The 18,853-nt window shown below is 44.6% G+C and overlaps 1 protein-coding gene across 6 annotated transcripts in view; it reads left to right on the top strand.

The window, feature by feature from the left end:
- CSMD3 (CUB and Sushi multiple domains 3) overlaps positions 1-18,853 on the top strand; it is a 969,186-nt gene that overhangs the window by 797,389 nt on the left and 152,944 nt on the right. For all 6 annotated transcript variants that reach the window (XM_083186712.1, XM_083186713.1, XM_083186711.1 and 3 more), the window contains one exon: positions 5,791-5,936. In XM_083186712.1, coding sequence (XP_083042838.1) covers positions 5,791-5,936 — 146 coding nt within the window. The remainder of the gene's footprint in view (positions 1-5,790; positions 5,937-18,853) is intronic.

The following is an 18,853-nucleotide window of genomic DNA, read 5'->3' as shown; positions in this document are numbered from 1 at the left end:
GCAAATGAGTGTGACTGTGTGAGCCCAGAAACTGCAATCGCATTGAGAAAAATGCAGTCTAAGGGCCTACAGGGGGCGCAACAGGAAGGCAACATGGCATTGCGGGGACATGGACCTGACAACACAGTAGTGTTGGCAGGACAGGCGGCAGTGGCTGTGTGACATTGAAGCTGAATTAGGCCCATTATCTATAAATCTGTATGAAAGCCACACTTTCTTAGTACATAAAGTTCCCCAAAAATTCATAATTTATAGAATTTATTTATTAAAAACTTTTTTTGGTTCAATTCTCACACTAATCCTTATTTCTGACATTACATAAGTAACATTCTACCTCTAATCCATTTTACTTTTGAGTTATTAAACTCTTGTTCAGCAATTTTGCTAATGGGTGTGAAAAATAAATCAAAACCCCCTCTTGAATATATGAGAGATGTGGAATTAATACTGCTATACATTGTATAAATGTCTACACTTACTGTATACATATTAATGGTTGTACAATATAATCAGTGCAATATTTAAAGAGTCCGCATATTTACGACCTAAAGCAAAATGATCGTTGGAACTTCCACGGAATGTTCCTGCCTTGCTACAATAAAACTGCGCTGCTCCTTTATATTAAACATTTTCTTCTGGTTGACCCCAAAAAAATATTGTAATGCATTTTTACATGGAATGTGACATTTATTTAAATCGGTCTGACTTGCTCATTATCATATTATAAATTGCTACTGTCATTGAACTCTGCAGCATTGTGGCATTTCAAGCTGGAACCTGAACAGATACAATCTGTACCAAGGAAAATAAAATTAGGATTTATAGTACATTTATGCACATAGTAGCTGCACCAATGTCCTTAAAAATGCAATAATTAAATTGTACTTTACATTTAAAACAGAAATCATTAGAAAGTTTTTTTTTTTTCTTCAAAACATTTCCAGATATTGACAGTTGTCTCTGTGGTAGAGTCTTTCCTAGTACTGTATTTTGCTGTTTCTATACAGAATCCCTGTATGCTGTGTATGGTCGATTTGCACTTTTCTAGTCTCTGCGTGCTTAAATCTTCCACTGATGTATTTAGGTGTTGGGCTGGACATGCACTGTATATCTCCTACATTACCTGCCCCACTTTTTCTGTAGTTACCTAAAAGTGGAAAAAAAGTGAACTGAAATAGAGGCGTTTTAAGAGAGGAGGCTCAGTCCAACTATACATTGGACGCTCCCCCCCCCCCCCCCCCCGCAGAAATTGTCAACCGCCCACCCTCCTGTAAAATAACATTTGGCCCCCCTTAAAATAAAGCCCGCCACCCACCTAAAACCATGCTGCTTACCTCTCTGTTTGCCTCCACCAAGTCAGGACCCGCATATGTACTTGTGTGTGGTCCCGGCTCTCCTCCTGGCAGGCTTCTGTTAATGAAAATGACCCTCACAAAATGGCTGCCACTAACAGCAGACCGTTTTTAAGGATGCTAGAGGAGGCTCCCGCCTCCTCTAGCATCCTCAAAAAGTGTATGCTGTAAGGGGGGGGACATTATGTGAGAGTCGTTTTCATAAACAGGAGCCTGCCAGGAGGAGAGCTGGGCCAGCAGACAAGAGATAAGTAGATCTATGGGTCCCGACAGTGACCCAGGCCACAGCAGCAGTGCAGCGCATCAATAGCCCCACAGACCCTCGGTGCCCACACTTACTCAGCACCACCTATTGTTATGCCATTGAGGAGGCTCCTGTGCAGCCTCATTAATTTGGGCGCCATCCTCTCTCCCTGTCAACGCCGCTCTAGTGCACAGTGCAGTAGAGTTTGAGCACTAGATGGCTTAGACCTGGGGTAGCCAACCCTAGTCCTCGAGAGCTACCAACAGTGCATGTTTTGCAGGTCTCCTCACAGAATCACAAGTGAGCTAATTAGCTCCATCTGTGTATCTTTTAAAATGTGTCATTAATGAGTGCAGCTGTGCAGCAGCTAGGTTGTCTGGAAAATGTGAACTGTTGGTAGCTCTCGAGGGCTAGGGTTGGCTACCACTGGCTTAGACTCTATTGTGCATGCACAGAACTAAAAAAAAAATGGCCACCGCTGCTATTTTTTTGCCAATTCTGGCAGTGCTGCTGCCCTCCTCGTGGGACTTGTGGGAGGGGTAAGTATTAAAAATGGGTGCCATATGTGTAGTGTGGGTCCCCCTGGGACTCAGGGGCCCATGTGCACCACACACATTGCACCCATTATAAATACGCCACCGATCTGAAAGTTTCTAAACTGCTTGATGAGGAGAGATAATGAATGATATTCTACACAGTTGCAAAAGTGTAAATTATTTAAACTGTTTTTAGAATCTGTAAAAAGCACAGCTTAGTAGATCTAAAGAGTAGATAGTAAAGAGTAAGAGAGTAAAGATAGTTTGGCGATCTTCAATCAGTCTTCTTGCGGCCGGCCAGCCCGCTGAGCAGACTCGGTCTTCTTGTGCTGGGCTTCATCTGAATTCTTATTGCTGCAGCTGGAATTAGAATCCCACTTGGTTCTTGACAGTTGCTGATTGAATGTTTGATGTGTAGGAAGTCTCCTTGGATACTCTAGTGAGGGTTGTAATCACTCTGATCCTGTCTTGTCATCATGCTTACTTGGATTTAAGTTCTGATCTCCTCAGCAAAGTTCATTGGTCTGTATAATTTGGAACGACTGTTACCTGATGATATTCCTTTATGGTGAAGCTAACCTAGACTATTTGAAAGATCTGCTAAGTATCTTACTACAGTGATATTATTTGTGCATACTGAAAATAACTGTGTGGCATTTCAGTTAACTTTAATTAATCGATAACAATCTGAAGATTACTGCTGTGCAAGATTACTGCTGTGCAATATTGCTGTGCTATTGGAAAAATGTATGCAGTATTACTCTACCTGTTACTACTTATCAATTCATTTCACTACTGTGTAAAATAATTGTGATATTGGAAAGAACTGCAATATTTATATACATGGCATTTACTTATATGTGCAAAAAAGTCTGTTATTTCTTATCGATTCTCTATTTTGGAAATGACTATTTTTTAGTTCTCTTGGAACACTGGAGAGCATACTTATTTTTTAGTAAAGTTTGCCCAGGCTATACTGAAGATCTGACACATACTGTATACAGTAGTGTAAGAGAAAAAGACTTGCTTTCCCCCAGCACACTGAGTGACACCAGGCGGGAAATGTACTAATATTGGCCATACAGTATATGTCCGATACCTGTACGAACGGAATCAACCATGTCACACGCCGCTGCCGGGGGGCGCGTGTGGTCCCCCGGCTCCCAGGGTGGCTTCAGGTCGTATCAGTCATGGGTGGCAGTAGGGGAGACAGGGGGTGCAGCACTGACTCTATTTTGACGGCGCTGTAAGGTTGGTGCCGCCATCTTGAGTGTGGGCAAAGGATAGATTGGGCCAGGTTAGGGTCTTTCCGCCCATTCTGCCCTGTCAGCCAATGGCAGCCGCCCTCTATGGATATAGGGGATCTGCCTAGGCTAATCAGGATCAGTACAAAAAGTCTATTGAGCTGTGCCGTTCATGGAAAGTCTCCTTACTACTTCTAGTGCTCCTGCTTATCCTGTCCTGCTGTCAGTTTCAGCTAGCTGACCTCTGACCCCGTCGCTGCTGCCTCAGTCCAGTCTGGTCACCAGCTCCGCACTCCTGGGTTTTTCGGTACCTCCACCCCCAGATCCAGTTTGCCCAAATCCAGTATCCACAGTATTTCAGTTCTTCTTCATATCTGATCCAATTGTGTCATTCATCATAATCCCCTTCTTCCCTGGATACAACTATAGTCCTCAGCATATCCTTCAAAACTGACGTCTTCCAGTCTCGATTATCCTGCACATCGGTACCTACGTTTGCCCCAAAGTCCCTAGCAAAGATTGCTCCTTTTGTTCACCAGTGATTGTTTCTCAAAGAAGTATTTGAGTCATTGCTGTTACCCCTATATGAAATCTTTCATTACACCTGCTCGATTTAACCCCTCATCTGCTGGTCCGTCTTTAGTTCCTGTGCACCACACAACCTCATCAAATCAAACCGTATATGACCTGAATATCCGAATATCTGAATGAGAAGGAGAATTACGACAAATTGACATAGCTGATGTATTCTTCTCATTCATATTTTCCGATGTCGTATGCATTTGTACCCATCCGTATTCGTACCAGGTCATATACGTATTTGGTTGCCGCGGCCGCGTTGCATGGATCAGTGTGATCCGTGCAATGATGTCCAGTGTAAAAAATCTAATAAATAAATAACTTTAAAATGACTTTAACCAGCCGCGGGCTCAAAGTACCGGTCCTGGTTTTAATAATTGTGCATTTCAAATCGAATGGTACGAATACGACCATTTGCACCTAATTGATGTTGGTAAATTTCCCCCAGTAATCAGATTGATAATATACAGTAATTCAAAGATCTTGGCTACATATATTTGGAAAAATATATAAATAAGCCTCCTAAGCCATCATCAAAGCTTCCCTGTGTATTGGGGGTCCCCACTGCTTTACCTAGGTGTGGGGTGCAGTACCCCCCCCCCCCCCCCCCCAAAAAAAAAAAAAAATCAGCATAAGCCAGAAAGCCCAGGGTAGCACACCAGTGAAAAAACTATAGTGTTAATAAATATTAGTGTTAGGTAGCCAGAGAACACCGGGGCTTCTCGGGTGTTGGGGGCGGAGCTATGCTCCGTGTCCTAGCCCCTTAATGAAAAGCCAATGTGAATAAACTATTAAAGAAATTGCGTTTTTTTTTTTTTTTTTGTTAGCTTCCCCAAACACTATGATACCACTTTGTTCACAGTCAGAATCACCAATTATCGTCCCAATAAGCTCATAGAAGGGCCATCGCGTAATCTATTAACAACTTATTTCTCAGTGCTTAGCTTGCAAATATTTCAATAGTTGTCGCTCCCGGTATATGTATATGTTTATGTTATCTCGCATCTCTCGTTCTGTATTGCTTGTAATTAACATCCTAGATCTTTTACCTCTGTATGATGACTGCCGTGTCTTGTATTGTATTGTGTATTGTGTATTGTATCGTCTTATTTTTTTATTATATTTATGTCTCTTGTAAAATCGAAAATAAAAACTCAATAAAAAAAAAATAAAAAAAAAAGAAATTGCGTTAATGAAGAGATTAGAAGGGGTTAGATAGAATGTAAGGCTGTACCGCCCCAGAGCCATCCAGTCACACCAATCCAGGACCGCACCCCACACCCATGTTACCCCAATCTGGGTCTATAATTAACTAGTAAAGAGCCACATTATAATGTTTCCTTACTCAAATATACTCAAACTAAGAGCTGCCTACCTGAAGCAGCCTCATAATGCTCCATTTGGCATATCTGGACCAGCACCTCCACACCTCTTCCTAATGTAATCATATGAGGGTGCACTTGTGTAAATCACCAGAATTGTTTCTATAACAGGGGATGAACACAGAATGGGCAAAAAAAAATAGTAAGAGACTGAAATGCAAGTGATGTAACTTAAAGTGGTACTTTTACCATAGCACCGCTTGTCCTTGTTCATCAATCATCCTTCTAGAGATGGTGAGAAGACCCTGTCGGTTTCCTCAGCACCGCAGTTATACTCATGGATGGATCATTGGACTTCACTAGTTGATTGTAGAAGGCCGCTGTTTTTCAGTTGAATCCTTTAATTCCATACTTTGTAAAGAATAATAATAATAATAATAATAATAATAATAATAATAATAATAATAATAATAATAATTAATGCATTATCAAAAATGTAATCATTTCTTTTAGGGATGGTCCAGACCAAAGTTCCCCTCAGATTGGACAATTTAGCGGTAACACTGCACTGGAATCTGTTTATAGCACTTCAAACCAGGTCCTGATAAAGTTCCACAGTGACTTTACAACCAGTGGTTTCTTCGTCCTCAGCTACCATGGTGAGTATACAAATCAATAACCATGTAACATGTATAGTATAGGTTCTATGCTTAGAAACATTTAGAAATTTGAGTTCCACAACATGAAATACTGTATATATATAAATAAATATATATATATATATATATATATATATATATATATATATATATATATATATATTACCATTATTGTTACTATGTTTACATTTTTTTTTCATATTGAAATATTCATATATTCAAGAACTCAAGGTGCTTAACAGATAGAATTAATGTAATACAGTACAGGAACAATGAAGTACAGGAAAGCTTTTCATAAACAATTCTTAAGGGAATTAAGGAAATGCTTAGTAAACAGGAAAGTATTGAGTCTGTTTTGAAGGATTCTAGAGTAGGGGGGCTCTTAAACTGTGCAGAATAGTAAGTTCCATAGAGTCAGAGCAGCATGGCTAAAAGCTTGACCCCCAGATGAATTATGGGGGATTCTAGGTACTGCTAAAAGTCGTTCATCTGCAAACTACGGCCCCTGTTCAATATTGCCACAGTTTGATGACCGCAAAACCACTTTAATCCTGCTCCTACACCATTGCAAGTGATAAGAGTTAAGTGGGACCTGCTTGTAAGAATGGAATAGCCAAGGAAACATGCCCAGGTGGCAGACCTCTAGGCTGTTACCCAACCCAGCCTGGGGTCTCATGTTTAACCACTCAGCCAGATATAGGGTGGACAAGGACCAGAGTGGAGAATAGGGTCTGTGCCATGAGGAAGATAGGGACCTATATCATATCTGATGCAGGACAGGCCCACGGGGGGATATTATATCAGGAGGAATCCTGTAGGAGAGGAGCAGGGAGCTTCGGATACAGTAACAGATTGAGGAGGAGAGATGTTATAAACTGATTATAATAAGAGTTACTCTGCAAATAACCTTATCTATATCTAGAAGGGTTATTAAGAAAAAATTATCATCATTCAACTTTGAATCACTGCAAAAGGATTTAACTAACTGCGAAAATAAAATAACAAGAAAAAAGGAATAAAACAATACAAATACTAGCGATTTGCAGAAAACGCTGTGATTTGGTTTAGGTTTTGGTTCCAGTAGCACTGTATGTATTAGGCACCATGCGGCACCTGGGACTTAGCATCCTACTTCTTCTAAGCCTGCCCCTAGATTCCTGTGAAACTAGCCAATGGGAGTCTGGGGTGGCGTTAGGAGGAATGTGATGCTTTCTGCTGAGTCCCAGGTATTGCACATTGCCTGATGCACACAGTGCTGCCGATCAACAAGGAAACCAGCCAGCATATTTATTCCAAACATCAAAACATGCATGCTTATAGATTCTAGGTAGTTCCCACATGCCCTATATGGTTAGCGCTGTTTGGTTCTTATGATCGTGTTTTGTCCAGATATGGGTTTTAATTTGTAGGCTTTAGATTTTAGTAGGCTTTATTTATGACTATCGATTCTTGATCAACCTTTAAGGTTGATCAAGAATCGATAGTCATAAATAAAGCCTACTAAAATCATATAATTACCAGCATGGCCAGCGCTCCCCGATTGCTCCCTCCTCCTTTCTGTGGACAGAGATGGGGCTGTTGCTGGATATGGGGCAGGCTACTTCCTGAGTGCACTGAGACACCATGACCTTACTGGGGATACCATTTGCCAGACGTGGTACGTGTGGCCGGGGGAATGCTGCCTCCTCGTGTGTGTGTGACAGTGAGGATCTGTGTGTGGGTGTGTGCATGTGGCATATGGTCCTCTGTGTGGTGCCCATAATTGCTTTCATTGTTGCAGCTGCCTGGCTGTTACCCCAGTGCAGCGGGTGATGGGTTGAACATGTGTTTGCTTCCACTTGCTGTCATGGCCACCAAGAGAGGTACTACCCGGGCCCTGGACTGATGTAGGGGCTTAGTGGAGGCTCGGGTCTGCCCACCCCCTCCCTACGCTGGAATGTGCTGTACTGCAGATGCTGCTGCTGAGACCTAGATGCTCTTGGCAGAGAGGCTCCCTGGCTTTCCCTGCTCCAAAACTAAATTTTTGGCTAAGGGGGTATGACCACACCTCCCATGATTAGTCCACGCCCCTAAAATTTGGTACTCTTTACCTAGCACGGCGCCCACGATTTTGATCGTGGGCATCGCAGTTAAAAAAATCGCGGGCATCACGGCCATTTAATGCACTAAAAATCGGGTGCGACGCGACCGACGCGATGCCCGCGATTTCCCATAGGGAACAATGTTAAATTTCTCAATTGACCAGATTTTACTGTTCAATGCCTCAATTGACACGATTTTTCCATAGGAAACAATGTTCAATGGCCCACAGAGGCCAAATAGGCACCCTGAAGTGTGAAATGGCCCCCACAATTGTTAACGCCACCCCACGATCAACGTCAACCCGAAGCGTGGCGAGCGAAGCGAGCCTGCGAGGAGGGGTGGTACTCGTCCTACGACCTTTTCATACCCCCACTATCCACGTCGGCGTGGAGCTGAGAATAGAATAGTGTGGCGAGCGCAGCGAGCCACCGAGCCCGAAGCGTGGCGAGCGCAGCGAGCCCCGCGAGGGGACGCGGATACCTTCACAGGTAAACGCGTCCCTTCGCGGGCTTCACAGGTATCCTCGTCCCCTCGCGGGGCTCGCTGCGCTCGCCACGCTTCGGGCACGGTGGCTCGCTGCGCTCGCCACACTATTCTATTCTCAACTTCACGCCGACGTGGATAGTGGGGGTATGAAAAGGTCGTAGGACGCGTACCGCCGGCCGTCGCGGGCTCGCTGCGCTCGCCACGCTTAGGGTTCACATTGATCGTGGGGTGGCGTTAACAATTGTGGGGGCCATTTCACACTTCAGGGTGGCTATTTGGCCTCTGTGGGCCATTTAACATTGATTCCTATGGAAAAATCGTGTCAATTGAGGCATTGAACAGAAAAATCGGGTCAATTGAGAAATTTAACATTGGTCCCTATGGGAAATCGCGGGCATCGCGTCGGTCGCGTCGCACCCGATTTTTTAGTGCATTCAATGCCCGCGATGACCGCGATGGGCGCCGTGCTAGGTAAAGAGTACCTAAAATTTTGCCAGGACCACTGCTTGCTGTGTAAATGACTATGCAGCCCAGCTGTGATGTTTCCAGTCACTCCATTTACAAAGTGCATGCTGATTGGGTGATTATGATTAACTCATTGTGCTCCGCCCCCATATGGGATAGGGCGAGGGTGAATATATGTAAACCTTCTGGGAGAACTTCACTACATAATAGTGAAAACAATGCAAAAACACACCCAGCAGTTTTTGAGATTAACGCATTCGGACAGACAGACGTGCTTCAGGGATTGTACATTATACTATATAAGGATAGATATATATATATATATATATATATATATATATATTTCATGTGAAGCAGCTGGCTCTAGGAGGATTTCTAATAAGACATTGTCTCTGTTCTGCATGTACTATATATCTGTGCCTCCTAATGTCAGAGTATTCCGTGATGTTAGTAACTTTGGTGTACCCTCAGCTGTTCTTCTTGTCCTGCATTTATGATCCTATTTCTGTAGAGCTCAGTGCTCAAGTTCGCTGAGACATTTCGGGACGATAACCTATTCTGACCTTGGGAATATTGTAATTTTTAGCAATGTCTGTCTTGTATTACCTGTGGGTCTACAGTAGAGATAACTCGCTAATAGTTCTCACTAACTAATTCCCAAAGCACAAACACTACATCTGCTGTTTACAAAGTGGGAAAAGTGCTGGAAATAGAAAACACGAATGAATGGGTTGTTTTAAGGATAAAATACATAGATGGTATTGTAAATCTAAACATATGTTATGAATCAGATGGTTTTATTTGGCTGATTTGAATACAGTGTCTGAGACTTATCACAGAATGTTACATGGGTTTAGAATTTGTTTCATATCATTTGGGTTTAAAAATATGGATAAAAAAAAAAAAACATATTTAAAGCATTCTTTAAAGGATTAAGGCTTGTTGGGGCTGGGGTACTAAAGACAAGGGGGCCCCCTAAGAAATATTAATGGCCTGATGTAATAGCATCTAAGTTCAGAGGTCGTGTGGAATGCCGGACAACCTTGGATGTTTTTTTTAAAAGGGCCAATAATTTTAAAGGCATGGTTTTTGCCTTGTAAATGGTTTAAAAAAGTCAGAGCTTGGCCGGTATCCCACACAACTTCCAAATTCAGATGCTATTGCTTCTTGCCCATGGTTAGTTTTTAGGTGCCCCCTTTGTGTTACATGCATACATCATACACACACACACACACACACTCACAGCATATTCCCATACACACACCATACATACATACATACATACATACATACATACAAACATACATACATACATACATACACACACACACATACATAGCATACATACATACATACATGCACATAGCATACACACATACATACATACATACATACACGCACGCACACACACACACACATAGCCTTCATACATACATACATACATACATACATACACACACACACACACACACACACAGCTTACATACGTACGTACACAGACACACAGCACACACAACATCCATGGAACAGCTTAAGACAGCAAGGGTATTATTATTATTATTATTATAATTTTATTTATAAGGCGCCACAAGTGTTTCGCAGCGCCGTACAAAGGAACAATACAGGGAGACAAAACTTGGCATAACATTGAATAAATAACAAAAATACAGTACAAATAAAGAGCACCACAGTTCAATACACATTACAGCTTAAATGTAAGTAGTGAGGACCCAATCAACATACAACTAGAGGCTTGAGGCCAATGATGGAGATGAGTATGAAGATGGTCACTGAGTGTTGGAGTAAAGGAGAGCTGTGAGTGAAATGTGAAGAGAAGTGGGCTTTGACAACAGGAGGGAAGAGGGCCCTACTCGGAGGAGCTTACAATCTAGTAGGAAGGGGAGACAGACAGATTACAAGAGGTGCAAGCGAGGGGGTGGTGGTTAGATAGCAGGATGTAAACAGGAAACAGGCAAGGGGTCAGAGAACCAGCTGGTTTATGCAGTGGAAGGGTACGCTTTGATGAATAGGTGAGTTTTCAGTGCCCGTTTGAAGCTTTGCAAGGTCGGGGAGAGTCTAATGGAGTGCGTTCCACTGAAGGGGTGCAGCACGGGCAAAGTCCTGTACTCTAGCATGGGAAGCAGTGATCAGGGTGGAGGAGAGACGACAGTCGTCAGCTGACCGTAGAGGGCGGGAGGGTGTATGAATGGAGATGAGGTTAGAGATATATGGAGCAATGGAATTAGAGATGGCCCTGTATGTGATTGTGAGGTGTTTGAAGAGGATTCTGTAGGGGAATGGAAGCCAGTGCAGATTTTGTTGAAGGGGAGTAGCAGAGTTAGAGCGGCGGGAGAGGAAGATAAGCCTGGCTGCAGCATTGAGGACAGATTGGAGAGGAGCTAGTTGGGATTGAGCGAGGCCAGTGAGAAGAGCATTACAGTAGTCAAGCCGTGAGATGACTAATGAGTGGATGATCAGCTTAGTTGCACTCTGTGAGAGAAAGGGCCTGATGCGAGCAATGTTGCGTAACTGGAACCGGCAAGAATGGGCCAGGGCTTGGATGTGGGGTGCAAAGGAGAGGGAGGAGTCAAGTGTGACACCCAGGCAGCGGAGTTGGGGAACAGGGGAGATGATGGTGTTGTTACCAGTGATAGAGATATTAGTAGGGGGCATAGCTCTGGGTGGGGGAAAGATAATAAGTTCGGTTTTGTCCATATTCAGCTTCAGAAATCGCTCAGACATCCAGGTAGAGATGGCAGCGAGGCAGTTGGAAACTTGAGAGAAAACAGTGGGGGACAGATCAGGAGAGGAGAGGTAGATTTGGGTGTCATCTGCATAGAGGTGATATTGGAAGCCAAAGGAGTTAATGAGTGCACCCAGAGAGGAGGTGTACAGAGAGAACAGAATGGGGCCAAGGACGGAACCCTGAGGGACCCCGACAGGAAGGATAGAAGGTGGTGAGGTAGAGCCAGAGGCAGAGACTGAGAAGGAACGGTTGAAGAGGTAAGAGGAAAACCAGTTGAAGACTGTGCCAGAGAGGCCAATGTTTTGGAGTGTGTGGAGGAGGAGAGGGTGATCCACAGTGTCAAAGGCAGCAGATAGGTCCAAAAGGATAAGCAGGGAGAAGTGACCCTTGGATTTGGCTGACAGCAGGTCATTGGTGACTTTCACTAGGGCAGTCTCAGTGGAGTGAAGTGGGCGAAAGCCAGATTGAAGGGGATCTAGGATGGAGTGGTCAGACAGGTAGCTTGTGAGACGCCTGTAGACCAGCCGTTCTAGTATTTTAGAGGCAAATGGGAGAAGAGAGATAGGGCGGTAGCTTGTGGGAGATAAAGGGTCCAGGTTAGGTTTTTTAAGAATAGGCGAGACCAGAGCGTGTTTGAAGGGTGAGGGAAAGATGCCAGTAGAAAGAGATAGGTTAAAGAGGTGAGCAAGGTGGGAGCAGCCAGTGGGGGAGAGGGAACTGAGGAGACGGGAGGGGAGAGGGTCCAAGGGACAGGTAGAGGGGGGAGAGGATGAGATGAGTGAGCGGACTTCCTCAGCTGTAGTAGGGCAGAAGGATGACAGAGTGGGGTAGTTGGTAGGGGAGGATGATTGGGGTGGGGGGGCTGCAGAGGGGGTATGGAAGGAGATATCATGTCGGATTACCTCAATTTTAGAGAGGAAGAAGGAGGCAAAGTCAGTGGCAGTGAGGGATGAAGGGAGGAGGGGTGGTGCAGGGCGAAGTAGAGTGTTAAAAGTATCAAAGAGACGTCGGGGATTGGAGGAATGGGAAGAGATGAGAGATTTGAAGAAAGATTGTTTGGTATAGGAGAGAGCAGCGCTGTAGGAGGAGAGAATAAACTTGAAATGGAGGAAGTCTTCCAGAGAGTGCGATTTTCTCCAGAGGCGTTCAGCAGAGCGTGCACATTTTTGCAAGAATCTAGTTATTTTGTTGTGCCAGGGTTGTGGTTTAGAGCGTCGAAGGGGAACAGTGTGGAGGGGGGCTACAGAGTCGAGAGCAGAGGTGAGAGAAGAATAATAGAAAGAGGCAGCCTGGTTGGGGCAAGTCATGGTTGAGAGAGGAGAGAGGAAAGTCTCCAGGGAAGACAGGACAGTGGGGTCAAGAGATCCGAGGTTACGTCTGGTGACTGTGGGTCTGGGCAATGAGGGGAGAGGGGAGGATGAGAGGGTGAAAGAGAGCAGATTGTGGTCAGAGAGTGGGAAGGAAGAATTAGAGAAATCAGAGAGATTACAATGGTGGGTGAAGACTAGGTCAAGGGAGTGTCCGAGATTATGAGTGGGGGTGGAGGTCCATTGAGAAAGTCCAAAGGAGGTGGTAAGGTCAAGAAGGTTAGAGGAGGCAGCATTATTGATGTCAATTGGAATGTTAAAGTCACCGAGGATGATAGAGGGGAGGTCAGAGGCAAGAAAGTGTGGAAGCCACGCAGCAAAGTTATCAAGGAAAGGGGAGCAGGGGCCAGGGGGGCGGTAGATTACAGCCACAAGGAGGTGAATGGGGTAGAAGAGGCGGATAGTGTGTACCTCAAAGGTGGAGAATGTGAGGGAGGGCTCAGGTGGGATGGCGCGGAAGGTGCAGTTGGGGGAGAGGAGGATGCCCACTCCTCCACCCTGGCGGCCATCCGGTCTGACCGAGTGTGTGAAGGAGAGGCCTCCATAAGAGAGGGCAGCAGGGGAGGTAGTGTCAGATTCGGACAGCCAGGTTTCAGTGATGGCAAGAAGGTTAAAAAAGTGGGAGATAAAGAGGTCGTGGATAATTGGGAGCTTGTTGCAGACTGATCTAGCATTCCAGAGAGCACAGGAGAAAGGAAGGGAGGGGACAGGTGAGATAGTAATTAGGTTGTGTGGGTTGTGGGTGCGTGTGAAAGGTGTGGAAGTTGAGAGGGGGCGAGACCTGGCAGCAAGGACTGGTATGGGAGTGGATCTAGGAGCCATATTTCTGTGTAAAGTTGGTCAGAGTAGTGATATAGAGTGAGATTGGAGTGGCCTAGAATGAGCAGTGAGAAGGTGGAGTACTAGAAGTGTGGAGAGCCTACAGGAAGTATAGTTAATGTATAAGTGAGACAGAGGCAGTGTGTGACAGCATTTAGTTCAGCATGGAGATCAGTGTCCAGGTTGTGCAGACTGTAGGTGATGATGAGGCAGGTAACTCACTGCAGTATGTTGATTGCTGGGGTTGCAGATGGAGGACGAAGTGTTCTTTGTTCTCCTGTTTCCCTCCTGTATATCTCCTATGTTATATTACTATAGTCTGCATACTTTACACTAGAATACTTCACAGCTAGAAGACTACACAGCCAGAAGGCCTAACAGCCTAGCATATAGTGAATAAATAGCAGCACAGGTCCTAGTGATCCCCACCCCCTAACTCCACCCACACCTAATTGATTTATCAAGGTGTGATCAAAGACAGACCACTGCCCCCGCTAATACACAGATATTTCTTGTTTACTATATATTCCAAAGGGAATAATAAAAACAAAGGTTTGTGGAATTGTCAATACCTAACAGAATTTAGTAGCCATAGGGAGCAAAAAGTGGAGAGATACAATTTGCAGCAGATTAAAGCCCATACCTAACAGAATTTAGTAGCCATAGGGAGCAAAAAGTGGAGAGATACAATTTGCAGCAGATTAAAGCCCATACCTAACAGAATTTAGTAGCCATAGGGAGCAAAAAGTGGAGAGATACAATTTGCAGCAGATTAAAGCCCATACCTGGGAAGAGAGAGAGAAGAAGGGGTCACATCAGCTCAGGCATCTCCTGTATATATCTCCTATGTTATATTACTATAGTCTGCATACTTTACACTAGAATACTTCACAGCTAGAAGACTACACAGCCAGAAGGCCTAACAGCCTAGCATAGCTCTGTTCCATAGCCCTTATGGCACAACATACATACATACATACATGCATACATACATAAATACAGCCTACATACACATGAAACTAGGGGGGGGGGGGTTACTTTACCTTTCCCAATTGTAGTTCACAGGGATCATAATGCATCAGTAGGTCTCCCCCCCCCCCCCCAAAAAAAAAAAAATTAAAAATCTCATGTTGACCATTTCAAGAGCCGACTTGAAACATAGACATTTTCCATCCCAAAAAATGTTCCCTGTCGACCATATGGGGTCAACTTATTGACTGATGACCTAGGCACTGTCGACCTACCATCCAGATTCCGCACGGCAGATACAGTACATTTTTCAGTATTTTGTTTTAGCATGGTATGGAAATAAAATATTAAAATGTTGGATTTCGCTGGAGAATCAGGAAAGGACTTTGCCAAAAGTTTTGAAATTTTTCATTACTCTGTAATTAATGGGTGCAAAGACATGTTCTACCACTAGGGGCGCTCGTGCAAGACCTATATCATCTATTGTATACATAAAACAACAGGGGTCAAGTCAAAGAATACCGAATGGAATTTTTCATGATTGTAGTGTGCCAGGCACAGCGGGGCACCATGCCCGAAGTATGCCGACCGCAGCGAAATACTGTATGCTCGGGGACGCAGTACACTAATACCATGTCCATGTCAACATTATGAGCGCGTCAGTATTTTAACATATTAGGCATTAATATCCTGACAATATTTTGCCTTTAGGCATTTGAATAGTCGGTATTATGTATGTGTCACAAGTTTGACCATGTCGCTATAACCATGTCAAAGGGTATACCGCAGGTGGTGGTCGCAGGTGGTCGCGCTGTCTGCCCTGTGGGCCGCATGGTGTTGTCGGGATGCCGGGGAGCAGATGCACACAGGAGACAGGATCCGGGCAGCGTGGTGCGGCAGAGAAGGCCGCCATTGTATCACAGTGTAGTGGAGGGGCAGACCTTCTGCGTGTCTGTGGCTGTGAGGGGAGGTGTGCCTGGTTCTCTGAAGTGTCTCCAGTATGGGGGCAGCCATGTTGGAGACCAAGGTTTCTCCAATCCCCTGCCAGGGGTTTTCTTCAGCCAATCCCATGTGTCTTTCCCTGATAAAAGTGGTCTGGCCCATGTCTCCCTGCCAGTGCTTCAGACTACCTCCTGGAGATTGGTTCAGTGGCTTTGCGCTCCACAGTGTTCCTGCCTAACCTGCTGATGCTCCTGTCCGGTGTTCCTTAAAGGTACCAGTGCCGCAGTGACCCACCTCTCTCCTGTTGGGATTACCTCCAAGCGCTTCACAGTTGTTCCCCAAGGCTCACAGTGATTCTCAGCTATGTTCAAGGTACTGCAGTTATTCCTAAATTCCACGGCTATTCTCAAATTGTATCCAAGTGCCGCAGTTATTCTAAGTTGCATCCAAGTGCCGCAGCTATTCTCAAGTTTTATCCAAGTGCCGCAGTTAACCTAAGCTGTATCCAAGTGCCGCAGCTATTCTCAAGTTGTATTCAAGTCCTGCAGTTATTCTCAAGTTGTATCCAAGTGCCGCAGTTATCCTAAGCTGTATCCAAGTGCCACAGTTATTCTCAAGTTATATTCAAGTGCCGCAGTTATTCTAAGTTGTATCCAAGTGCTGCAGTTATTCTAAATTGTATCCAAGTGCCGCAGTTAATCCCAGTCGTGTCCAAGTGCTATAGTAATCATGGTCGTCTCCAAGTGCTACAGTTAAATTCAGTTGTAACCAAGTGCTACAGTCTTCTCAGCTCCAAGCCTTCACAGCTCCAAGCCTTCACAGCTCCAAGTCCTCACAGACATTATCAAAGTTCTTCAATCATTTCCAACTCGTTACAGTATTCTCCAAGGTCCTCACCATCATCTACAACCTCTTACAGTGGTCTCCCAGTTCTTCAACCTCCTTCAACCTCATTACAGTTCCTCATCTGAGTTCTATGCAACAGTCCATCCATTATTATATGAAGTGCTACTGTATTACTGTTGCCTAATGTCTCTCGTTACCAATTTTTCTGATTGATGCTATTCCAGTTTGCTCATTGACTGTACCGCAAGACCTTATTATCGTTAAACCTTCTAAACTCTGCTCAACATCTCTTCCATTCATCCGGTACCTTAGTACAGGAGTAGCACTACATTCATCCACCAAGCTTCCACCATCCAATTCCCATCTCCTCTAAGGTTACTCCAAATTCGCCAGTCCCTACAAATCCCCAGTGTGTGACGAGTTGCAGGTAAATCATAATGAATCCTTTTTAACACGTTTCTGTAAGTCATTCAATTGTATTAGGATGGGAAGCTATTGTGATATATGTAATTAATAGAAGGAAATTCTCCCATCATTCCGGGTACTTACAGTATATACACCCTGCTAGCAGTCCCAGTCCAAGGCTCCACGTGTGTGTGTGTGTGTGTGTGTGATGCCGGCCTGCTCATACACACGTGGGTGGGGGGGGCAGGTGTGCGGTGGACCCGGCTGCCCGGCCTGCTGACACGGGGTGGGGGGGGAGTCACTCCACGGGTCAAGGGGGGGGGGGGAATATGCTATGCGGGGGGTGGGATTTTACGCTCACCTCCATGCCATCTGGGGGACACCAGCTCCAACCCCCACCCTCCATTGGCCGGCACCCTAGGCAAATGCCTAGAGCTGCCTAGTGGTGGTGCCGGCCCTGCCTGCAAGTCAATTATCTATAAATATATAAATATAGGAGGACAGCGGTGAAATGAAAAGTCAGTCCAAGCTGCATGCGAGTGGATGTATAAGCATACACATACCCTCACATGCAAATGTGGGATATCGTTGGGTGGGGGCAAAGTTTGCCGGGGCATCATTTACCTGTTTGCTAGATGATGAATATATTCTGCCTACCGAACGCGCCTCAATCAGTCACAAAGTACAAATCAACTACAAAACAAAATGCTCGTCATAGCTTCATAATAAAATAATGCATACATACAGATGGGGCAGCCGCGCCAGCGAATACACTGAGACGCGCGTGCGTCTCACGCGCACGCGCGTCTCAGTCTCCGTCGCCAGTGCGACGGAAACCCTGTCCGTCTCCGCCTCAGGGAGACGGACAGGGTTAGGGGGGGTTAGGGGGGGATGCGGGCAGGCGGCGGGGACCCCGGGTTACCGCCAGCAAGCCGGCGAGGACCCGGGGGAACGGATGGAAGCGCCGCCGGAAGGGGACGCGCGCGCCTCTCGTGCGCGCGCGTCCCCTTCTCACCATCGAAATGGCGCTGGCGGGGGATGGCGGCTGGCGACGCCAGCGCCATCCCCTGCCAAGATGGGACCTACCCCATCTGTATCTTAAATATAGTTTGATTAAATATAATGAAGACAGTTTAATAAAATGTATTTACTCTTATTTTTGCAGATATTCTGTAATGTTCTTTGTTATAAGCACCATCTGTTGGTTTTAAACATAATTTATAAACCTTAGATGCGTAGGCATAATTAATAAGACGGTTCTCAAATTATATGAACTGAACAGAGATAATATATGTAATATAATATAATAATTGCGTGTATATATATATATATATATAATGTACAATATCTCCAGAATTTGCGCTATGCTGTGTTGGTCGCTTGATAACACTTGATCCCCTACTAGAGAGACCGAATAGCCAATATCCAAACCAGAAGTGTTATGTAGCGCCCTATATATTTAGTCAGGATATTTCCTGTCTTTCCTTTACAATATCAGATGGACCATAAACAATTTTTAAAGTAGAAAACATTTATTTAAAACATTTAAAACAGAAAACTCATAATGTCATATGGAAGGTTTTTTTCTAGTACAGGTGTGTTCTTTAGTTTATGGATCACAGTAGTAGTCAATGGTTACCCAACGCGTTTCGTCTCTTTATGAGACTTCATCAGGGGTGCAAAATAGTATTGTAGATCTTCTTAGGTCTCTTAATCAATATTTTTGTACAATTGAGGTGGTGAATGGTCCGGTTATAGACTCAAAATAGTTTACTTAATAAGTCCTCTAG

This window comes from Crinia signifera, chromosome 5 (genome assembly GCF_055691185.1).
Source record: "Crinia signifera chromosome 5, ASM5569118v1, whole genome shotgun sequence".
Classification (NCBI taxonomy): Eukaryota; Metazoa; Chordata; class Amphibia; order Anura; family Myobatrachidae; genus Crinia; species Crinia signifera.
This window is presented reverse-complemented; position numbering and strand designations above follow the sequence as displayed.